Genomic DNA, 10971 nt, shown 5'->3' on the forward strand with positions numbered 1-10971 from the left:
CTGATTAGTGCTAGTGGGACCAAGGAGAGGCAATAAAAGGATCTGCAGTACCTGAGGGGGGAGCTCTGCTCAACTTGTGATTTCCTGTTGTTGTATTGCACATGTGCTATTGTGTGTTTGCTACAGTGTGTTGTTGCTGTTAGCTTACCTGTTGATCTGCCTGTTGTGTGCAGTGTGAATTTTGGTTTTGAGTTGATAAGTTGTTGTCAGTCTCATTTCCACTTTTGTATATTTTGTAAAGTATTGTAAATATTCTTAATCACACTTGGAAGCTGTAGGGGGTGAGTGCCATTTTCTTTGTAAATGTTTTATCCTGTTTTTCATTAGATAGGGAGTAAGGGTAACATTGTATTTTTATTTTGTTTTCCTTTTGTTAGGGAATTTAGTCTTTTCTGTTAGGAGCTAGCTTGGTGTTTGTTTGTTGTTTTGGCCTTTGCTCACCCCTGAAGTTGTGCTTTCACTTGTAGCCCTGTAAATAAATGTATAAAGGATATTTTTTTATTGTTGATTCCAGTTTATGTTGCGGCCTTACCCTAGACAGGGTCGTAACACAAGGCAGGACAGGCACGGCAAGGCAAGGCAAGGCAGGATCAGCACACTACAGGGGAACATACAACGACGAACTGGTACAGGACTGAAAACACAAGGATATTATAAATGTCACGGTTCATGGATCCGTGTGTTCATTTTGGTGTCTGTCTAGTTTGTGTGGGAACGTCTGTTGCCTAGTACCACAACTGGCAGCGCAATCAGAGTGCCCAGCTGCAGCTCATTTGCGCTGCCTTTATCTAGCTGGCTTTGCATGCGTGTGTTGTCAGTTCGTTAATCTTGTCTTGTTTTCTGTCAGATCTCTTGTGTCTTCGTTCAGCCAGTTTGGATTATTCTCGCTCATAACTGGATTACCTGACGGTGTGGATCATCTTCGTGGCGGTTGTGAGAGTTCTGATTTCGGCTGGAGTCCTAACTACTGTCGCCTCTCTCTGTTTCTAATAAACCTTTTGCTCTCGCACTTGGATCTGGTGGTTACTTATCCTGACAATAAAGGGAGCAAATGAGGAGGGTAATGAGGTAACAGGTGGGGCAAATTAACCAATAATCAGGAAACAAGGTGGGTGGGGTCAAGACAATTGACTAGGGCTGTAGTCAAGTCCAAGACAAGTCCAAGAGCAGGACTATCGAGTCTGAGTCAAGACCGAGTCCAAAGAGGTTCGAGTCCAAGTCCAAATGAGACAGTCAAAACAGAGAAAGAAAATAAAAGCATCTTCTTCAAAACCACATACTTAACTATTGATAATTTATGTGACACGAGAGACAGCATATCTTCTATTCTAAGATAATAATTTTGCATTATTATTTGTAATGATGTAAAAGCATGTGCAGCAACACTGTAGGATCAAATTAGGCTATTTTATTTACTTTAGGTTTAGCAATTTCACTAAAGTCACATAAACTGAAGTGCAACTTCACATTTTCAGCATTTTTATTATAATGTAACAATCACATTCTGGAGGGCCAGTGTCCTGCAGAGCTCCAACTTGCCTCAACACACCTGCCTGAAAGTTTATAGTATGCTTAGATTAGCTGTTTCAGGTGTGTTTGATATGGGTTGGAGCTAAATTCTGCAGGACACCAGCCCTCCAGGACCAAGTTTTAAGACCCCTGTCCTAAAGAAACCATAGTACAATGTAACCCTCCCAAGCAAGGCTGTGTAGCATATAAACACCTTCAGCTCTGTGTGTCTGTATGTGGCCGCGCATGCATTTGTTTGCTGTTTACCTTAGGCCATATCATATAGGTGCAATAGATATCCCCCAGGGATAGGGAGATATAGACAGTATTACAGGTGTTTCGTACAGATGGGGCTCGTTAACCTTGATTGGTAGCCCATCTAGGAGAATCTTTGTTTTGAAAGAGAAAAAAAGCATATATAGCTGGACTCGGTCGAGATCAACTAGAACATTTGGCGAGTCCAATGACCAAGTCCGAGACAAGTCCGAGTCCAAATACCAATGAGTCCAAGACAAGTCTGAGACGACAGAAAAACGTCTCGAGTCCGGACTCGAGTACTACAGCCGTACAATTGACATGAGCACATAGAACTAAACAAGACCAGCCATGTGCTCAAACAAAACAAAAACACAAGCACATGGCCAGCAAAACAAATCACTAGCCATGTGCAAAACAGGACACAAACACGCAGCTTATGAGAAGACTCATAAGTCGCGTGTTCACAAAAAACAAACATGAAAGCACACAACCAGTGAAAAAAACACCAGCTAGCTGCAACAAAGAGCAAAACAAAATGAGAAAAAGCATGCGGCCGAAACCGAACCGCGTGCCGAACAAAACACACACACAGCGGACAGAGGAGCGCACGGCCCGAGCGAACTCAAAATCGCACACTCCCCAGCAAAAACAAACCTGGAGCGTGAGTGTCCGAACCCAGACACAAAACCAGAACCGAGTTTGAAAAATACAGGAGTGCCGGGATCCGAACACCATGCCCCAACATGAAACAGAGCACGCAGACAAGAGAGCGTGCAGCTCGAGCACACTCGAAACTGCGCTCTCACCAGAAAACAAGACAAGAAGGGAATGTCAGGGCTCCGTCAAAAAAACCATGAATAAACTAGACCGAAGTGACAGAACCCTGACACCCACCTTGCGTGGGTCTGTACCACAACAAATGTACAACAATAAAAAATAAAGTGGTTAACCAAATGTGTTTTGTGGTAAAATTGAACCATAAGCAACTATATTAAAACAGGAAAAGACAATGTACAAAAGATTATCTACAATGGATAATCAGTCCTGAGTGACTGCTGCGTGTCCTCCACCTCCACTTCTTTGTGGTGCATGCTTCAGATGCTCTGAAGCAGTCATCCTTATGAAGTCCTCTGTTGCTGTGTCATCAAATTTCATGACTGCATCTGCACAAGTAGAAAAAGACAAATTATTAGAAATATGCAAAGGCAATCTGCAGTCATACATCAAGTCCCCATATTTGTAAGCAAAAACGCGTTTACTATGCATCCACTACCACTACTGGATTAATACAAAACCACCTCACCAAATGTTAAAATTTCCATGGTAGACAGTTAGCAGTGAATTTTAAATGTAAACTGGGAAAGAAATGTTTTGTCCAATCAAGTCATTATTCAGACTGGCAGGAGCTAATTATCTTTCCTTGGTCAACATGAAATATGGGCTTACCTTTTATTACTCAATAAACCTGTCTTCTCCAAAGATTTCTTGCCCTTTTTCCCCTTCCCCTTCATATTAAATTGCGCCATCAGGGCATTAGTGAAGAGCCATAAAGAAAAATAAATTACATTTATAAATCAACAAATGATATATGTAGGAATAACATTACGCATCACATAAACCCTTTATACTTTGTCCCTCATTTTAACCCTCTACAACAAATCTTTTCAAGAACAGCTGGTCTATAAGCTGACGATGCAACTTGAAATTACTTAGTAGATTATATCATATTGCATGTTTTAAGTAAAGAATGTTGAGTGAACTCAAATATTTAAGTTCATATAACAAAAATTATCTTTGTTATTTTACTTAAAATACAAAGTTGAATTTACTTTAAAAGTATGATGCAAAAATGGTGCATATATATTTTTAATAAATCGAACACATCACTTTTACCAGTGTAGGGTCCTGTGATTTCCGTGATGCAGAAAACGCAGATGGAATTGCAGTATATGGCAAATATTAGATTCAGTCATTTTTAAAACAAGTTATAACTCATTTTGAAATGCTAGTTCTTTGACTTGGAAGGGAATACAGTCGTCTTGTTAATCACAGAGAGATGCAATGCTAATTGTAACTTAGCCACAGCAGATATACAGGTAGTTAAGACAACAAAGCTAATTAAAACAGCTATCACTATAAATACATAAAATCTACTAAGCGAACCGAACTTACCTTCAACTGAGTAGAAAACGATGATTTGATGGAAGCTGAACAAAGCCGAGCAGCCACTTGCTTCAGCAGTTCGCACTGAATGCTTGTTGCCTCAGCCAATCAGAGTGTCATTTACTGGTTGGGTCATGATGACGTGATACCTCAGCCAATCAGAGTGGTGTTTACTTAATTTTCGAACGTACAGTGTTGTATTTGCCTGTTATGGTAAACACAGTCGGAGACAATATGACACAAACTGGTCCAGAGACAATTAAAATAAACAAGTAACGTAAAACAGTAAAATAAACGTACTAGATAAATAAATAATTAAATAACAAATAATGTTTCATCACAAATAACCTATATTGATATGCATTAACCCTGTTGATAACAACAATGTTGATATTTGTCTTAAATAAAATATTACATTCATGTCAATTTCCTGCACATGTCTTAGAGGTCCAAAAAAGTTACCTAGTCCGACGTTCAAATGTTAAACTGCATATTGACGTCCAAATGGGGTCTTGGTTAGACGTCCAAATAGCGGACCTAGTTTGCACGTCGTGTAGCCCTGCAGAATTGGTCTTGGACCGACGGATGCAATATAGACATAATCTGCACGCCCGTCAGACGTCTAATGTTTAGTGGGAGGGTTAGTTCACCCAAAAATTAGCCCATGTTTTACTCACGCTCAAGGCATCCTAGGTGTATATGACTTTCTTCTTTCAGACAAATCTAGTTGGAGTTATATGAATAATTGTCTTGGCTCTTTCAAGCTTTAGAATGGGAGTAGGCAGGTGTTTTTGTTCAAAAGTCCAAAAGTAGTCATTACATAAATGTTGACATGGAACAAAATGTACTTGTTTTGTTGTATTTTCTTAAATTATGTTACTGGCTTTATTGTTATGATTCATTTAACCTGCTAACGTTTACCAGAGCGACGGCGCACTGAAGCATTTTTTCTCCACTAGTTTAATGTTTATGAATGAATTTAACGTGAAAGAATATCATTAATCTTGCCAAACTATATATCATTCTGAAGGTCTAAGCCTCACGCATCGACGACAGATCGCTGTTTTTCGATGGAAAGCTTATAAGGAATGTATTTGCTACATTTGTGTAAGCAGTACACATCAAAACAGGCAGAATAAAAAAGCAGTACGTACCAGATTCATTGTAATAACGAGTCACAAACGCGTCCACTGCTGAAATCCCAGTTCAGTTAGAGAGGTAAGGGTCCACAGAACAACATCCCAGCGAGCACTTTTAGTCCAGCGAAACAATAACGTTGTAATAAGGATGAATATTCCTTTGTTTACATTTCATTTCTTCGGGAGAGTTATTGTTCGCGTCCGTTATGGAATAAATTACACTCAAAAACAGCGTCTTGGTGGTAAAAAAACAACACGGTGCTGTAGCATACAGTTTTACAAACAGAATGAGACCGTCCACGGAAAAAAAAGTCTCAGAAAATCGGAATATAGTTTATTTGAATTTGGCGCTCTCTTCCTCCTGAAAGCGTGACGCACGCTGTGACACTGTCATCTGAGCGGGGCGTAACTTAGCGATCTGCTTTTTACATAAAAAAAAATTTTTTTTTTCTTCTACATTTTTTATATGTGTGTGTATTGTGTGGGGAATGGGGCCGTATCTGCATGATTATAGTATGTATGGACGCACATCAGCGTGTTTATTACCGATTCTATGACGGCTATCATTGTGATTCAATGATCAGCTATTATTGATTATATGGCCCATCTGTATGATTATCATCTGAATGGAAGCACATCAGCGTGTGATTACTGACTCTATGACCATGTCTGCCAATATCAATTCATGTCTGGCAATCAGAATACTTCAGTATACATACTATATACAAAGCAAGTTTTTTCTATTTTTTTTCCTTTTTTATTACTCAAATAATTATTTTTGTATTTTTTAGTGCTCAAATAAATCTGTGTATTATTTTATAGTTGAAAAACTATGCAGGAATATGTATAATGACTAAAATAGTTTGTATAATTCTGCAATCCATTTGAAATATGAACTCATGAGGCATGTGGCTTTCAACCCATTTCTTTTCTGGATTGCTCCAGGACTTATTTAATGTATTTGTATATGAAATAAAAAAACATTCAGTGTGGAAAAATATTTTTCAAGGCACGTCAGTGTCTATAACTTTTTATCTTTTTGAGCATTATCAACTCTGGATGATAGATAGTAAAGCCTAGAGTGTCTTCTTTCCAAAGATACTCCACTTTGTCAGGAACTTTTACCATTTTAATTTAGGTAGATTATTTTCACCTGTGAGGCCCACAATGGGGGGCGAAGGTTAACAGGTTAAGAGATTTTTATCATTATTATTTAGTTAGTTGGTTAAACTTCAATGCCTTTCATGCACAGAAAGAGAGAAAAACAAACAAACAAACAAACAAAACATTTGCATTTCTCCACCGGAAATGTGATGTAAGCACTAAATTTCATTCAAACGTTTATATACCCGCAGCTGATTTCATGCACATAAGGGTGAAAGCAATTTCCACCTACTATGGCATGAAATGCTTTTTGTCCAGAATCACAAAGGAGGTAGTCTGGATCAAGAAATGCATTTGACTTTGTGGAGGAGTTATGTATTTCATAAATTAAATGCTTTGATTGGGTACAAGCACAATCAGTCATCCATACTAATTACGTCTATAAAAATGCAAATATAGTATCAGGTTATTTACATTTGGCAACCACAGTGGAGCTCAATCTTTATGATGCTTCTCTTTCTTTATATATTCCTGTTTTTCCATCAACTTCATACCGAGGCTGGAAACACTATTTGCCAAATGATGGGAGACCCTAAGGACCCACTGCTTTCCAAGGATGGAGACATAATCATTGGAGCACTTTTTGCAATACGCAGTAAAGAAACATTGCCTTCATTAGAGTTTGCACAAAAACCTCAGCTTCTGTCATGCTCCAGGTTTGTTACATTGAAAGCATTATTTCAGACCATGTTTTTAAAACAGATATTTAAAATGTGTTATATGTATACATTTATTTAATAACAGCAAATTAAAACATCTGGAATATCAATCTGTTTCAAGCATGACTATGCTTTTTTCCTCTTCTTCTTTTTAGCTGAATGCATATAGTAGTGTTCACTTTTTGATATGTTTATTTAGTTGCTATGGATAATTTTTTGTTTCATATTTTCACAGTGTGAATTTAAGAGATTTTTGGATGGCTCAAATTATTATTTTTGCTATTGAAGAAATTAACAGAAGTAAAAGTTTGCTCCCAAATGTTTCTATTGGATACCGAATTTATGATACCTGTGGTTCAAGACTATCTGCCATGAGTGCAACTATGGGGCTGATGAATGGACCGGAGTTTGAAGCAGAATAAAAATGCAATAGACTGTTTCTCCTATGATAGCATGGATAGGAGACTGAGTCCTCCGCCACAGTGATTCTGTCCAGAACTACAGGACCTTTTAAAATTCCAGTGGTAAGGAGTAGTACCACCAAATGTTTGACAAAATCACCTCACTGATAACGGTTTCACAGTTGTTTTTTTTTTTTTTTTGCTCTCTCTATCTCTCTCAGATAAGTCACTCGGCCTCATGTGAATGTCTCAGCAATAGAAAAGACTATCCTTCATTCTTCAGGACTATTGCTAGTGATTACCACCAAGGCAGGGCACTTGCATACATTGTCAAGCACTTAGGCTGGTCTTGAGTGGGAGCTGTGAACAGTGACAACGACTATGGGAACAATATTATGTCCATATTTCTCAATACAGCTCAGAAGGAGGGGATTTGTGTGGAGTATTCAATGAAATTCTACAGAACAGTGCCAGAAAAACTAAAAAAAGTGGTAGAAACGATTAAAAAAAGCACAGCAAAAGTGATTGTTGCATTTGTTTCACTTGTTGAGATGGGCTTACTTATTGAGCAACTAAGTATTCAGAATATTACAGGCTTTCAATTGATTGGAGGGGAAGGATGGATAACTGCAAAGAGTTTGATCACTCCAAACAGCTTTCACGAGTTTGCCCTTGCGTATAATGAACAGAGTCAAGGTTTATGCGTATTTGGCGTGCTGTCCGGGGAGAGGGCTCCGAGCTCTGTAAATTACTCCCGAACCCGGGGCACTCCCCCTGTCGGCATTTAGCCCGGACCCAGAGCGCTCCCCCCGAGCTCCTCCCCATGCTGGGGTAGGAGCGGGCTGATGGTGAGGAGTTGGGGTGGAGGTGGGATGCTAGAAACTGTAGAGAGAATGAAGGTAAGATGGCTTGGTCTATTTATAGAAGTTCTCTCTCGGCTGATAGGATAGACTGAGTGATTGCTGATGGTGAATTGGCCGTGTTAATTATCTGCACGTGCTCCTCCCGAAATTTGTTAATAAAACATCACTTCACGAGTTCGCCCTTGCGTATAATGAACAGAGTCAAGGTTTATGCGTATTTGGCGTGCTGTCCGGGGAGAGGGCTCCGAGCTCTGTAAATTACTCCCGAACCCAGGGCACTCCCCCTGTCCGGGGAGAGGGGTCCGAGCTCGTCATTTAGCCCGGACCCAGAGCGCTCCCCCCAAAGATGTGATTAGCGCGGGACAGCAGCCGGAGTGGGGCGTTGATAACCCCCCGAAATTTGCAAGGCTTCAGGATGGAGAGGCGCTGGATGTCGCTTGGAGTGGAATTGTTGCGGTGGTATCTGGAAAGAGAATGCATCTGAAAGAGAATGTGGCTTCCGCGGAAGCGGCTCTGCTGCCGCATCTGGAAAGAGAATGCATCTGAAAGAGAATGTGGCTTCCGCGGAAGCAGGCACTGCTATGGCATCTGAAAAGAGAATGTGGCTTCCGCGGAAGCGGGCACTGCTGTGGCATCTGAAAGAGAATGTGGCTTCTGCGGAAGCGGGCACTGCTGTGGCATCTGGAAGAGAATGTGGCTTCCGCGGAAGCGGGAATATTACTAAAATAAAATATTATAAAATATTACTAATGCACGTTTATTAAAGCAATAAAACAACATGACTATCTGTGAAAAGGTGCATAATCTTTATGAACCGAATATAAATCAAGTTGCTTAAACAATTGTGAACCAGCAGTATCATGTATGCATGGTTTGATATAAGGAGACGAGAGACAATTAGACATTTACATGGCTTTCTAAACATGCTTCTCTCGTGCGAGATGCGAGTCTGAAAGTAAGGTCACTCTAGAAAATGTGCAAGATATGCATTCTGTGTGCCACTGATAAGGCTGCCTGACACGCCTAAAATTCGAATGCATCGTTTGTATTCGAATGAGGATTTTTATTTTGAACTCGACAAATATTCAAAATCCTAATTTATTTCGCAACCCTGCAGCAGAGGCAGCCTTACTTTTCAATAGGCCTCTGGGCTAGTGTCTGCCATGGGAGCTGGAGGCGACTGAAAAGAAAAAGGGGTCATTAGAAAAGCACGAGATGACATCCTGAAAAGCCTGCACGGCCTGTGGAGGCAGACTCAAGCTAGCGTGTGCTGTGGGAGCTGGAGACCGCTGAAAAGGAAAAGGATTTGGAGTAACGGGAGGAAAGGACTGAGATGTGAGGGCATGTGTTGCCAGCATAAGCAACTTTGTGCTCGTTTCAGCTTCTGCAGTTGTAGGCCGTGGAGGCTTGTGATATTCGGAGAAAAATAGCTGGAGAGCCTGTGCAGCCTGCGCAGCTAGCGGAGGCAGACTCAAGCTAGCGTGTGCTGTGGGAGCTGGAGACCGCTGAAAAGGAAAAGGATTTGGAGTAACGGGAGGAAAGGACTGAGATGTGAGGGCATGTGTTGCCAGCATAAGCAACTTTGTGCTCGTTTCAGCTTCTGCAGCTGTAGGCCGTGGAGGCTTGTGATATTCGGAGAAAAATAGCTGGAGAGCCTGTGCAGCCTGCGTAGCTAGCGGAGGCAGACTCAAGCTAGCATGTGCTGTGGGAGCTGGAGACCGCTGAAAAGGAAAAGGATTTGGAGTAACGGGAGGAAAGGACTGAGATGTGAGGGCATGTGTTGCCAGCATGAGCAACTTTGTGCTCGTTTCAGCTTCTGCAGCTGTAGGCCGTGGAGGCTTGTGATATTCGGAGAAAAATAGCTGGAGAGCCTGTGCAGCCTGCGCAGCTAGCGGAGGCAGACTCAAGCTAGCATGTGCTGTGGGAGCTGGAGACCGCTGAAAAGGAAAAGGATTTGGAGTAACGGGAGGAAAGGACTGAGATGTGAGGGCATGTGTTGCCAGCATGAGCAACTTTGTGCTCGTTTCAGCTTCTGCAGCTGTAGGCCGTGGAGGCTTGTGATATTCGGAGAAAAATAGCTGGAGAGCCTGTGCAGCCTGCGCAGCTAGCGGAGGCAGACTCAAGCTAGCGTGTGCTGTGGGAGCTGGAGAAAAAGAAAGAGGGGTTAGATGTAGCAGGAGAAAATATGGCGGCTTTTAACAACTTTTAAAAAAGTTTTAAAATTATGAAAGTACATGTTTTTCCTCTTAACCACATGAAAAGAAGAAAGTATTGGAGCAGCTGGCCAGGCAAGCCGTACATCGGTTGGTAGAGACTTGAAGAGGGGTGCCTAGTCGTATGCACGACACATGCAAGGTGGGTTGCATTGTTCAATAATGGCATGAATGGTTCTTTATGATACACCTTAGCTGTTAGTTTGCACCTGTAATTGTTCATTTAGGCACAATGATTTCCTAAGAATTAAGTTCAGACAATCTTTTACACCTTAAAATACATGTAAAATGCTGGTGAAAATTAATACAGAAAATTAATAATTTCCTTACGTGATCTGCGCAGTTGCGTCATGGTTACTGAAATGACATCACGTCCATAATGTTATCACATTGTTTGAAGATTTTTTAGCAACAAAAGACTTGCCTTCACACGAAAGTTTGTTTGCAACATGGCCTGCACCGCTACCGGAGGCAGCCTCGCGCTGACTGCTACGAGAGCTGGAGGTCCGGCTACATACGGCACTGCGGTCGGAAGAACTGCGGAGAAAAGAAGAGCCGAGTGAGGTTTTGCTCGTTTGAGGCCTGCCACTGCGACCCAATGT

General features: G+C 41.2%; 1 protein-coding gene and 1 pseudogene across 2 annotated transcripts in view; one reads left to right on the plus strand and one right to left on the minus strand.

Moving 5' to 3' along the window:
- The window catches only part of LOC306842993 (extracellular calcium-sensing receptor-like), a 189408-nt pseudogene that overhangs the window by 30456 nt on the left and 147981 nt on the right, over positions 1-10971 (minus strand). The gene's annotated exons all lie outside the window — the stretch shown is intronic.
- Positions 6681-10971, plus strand: part of LOC306842616 (extracellular calcium-sensing receptor-like) — a gene marked incomplete at both ends in the record, with an annotated part of 36968 nt that continues 32677 nt past the window's right edge. Inside the window, one exon of the mRNA XM_079373580.1 lies at positions 6681-6889. Coding sequence (XP_079229706.1) covers positions 6681-6889 — 209 coding nt within the window. The remainder of the gene's footprint in view (positions 6890-10971) is intronic.

This window comes from Barbus barbus (assembly GCF_936440315.1).
Source record: "Barbus barbus genome assembly, chromosome: 23".
NCBI classification, from domain to species: domain Eukaryota; kingdom Metazoa; phylum Chordata; class Actinopteri; order Cypriniformes; family Cyprinidae; genus Barbus; species Barbus barbus.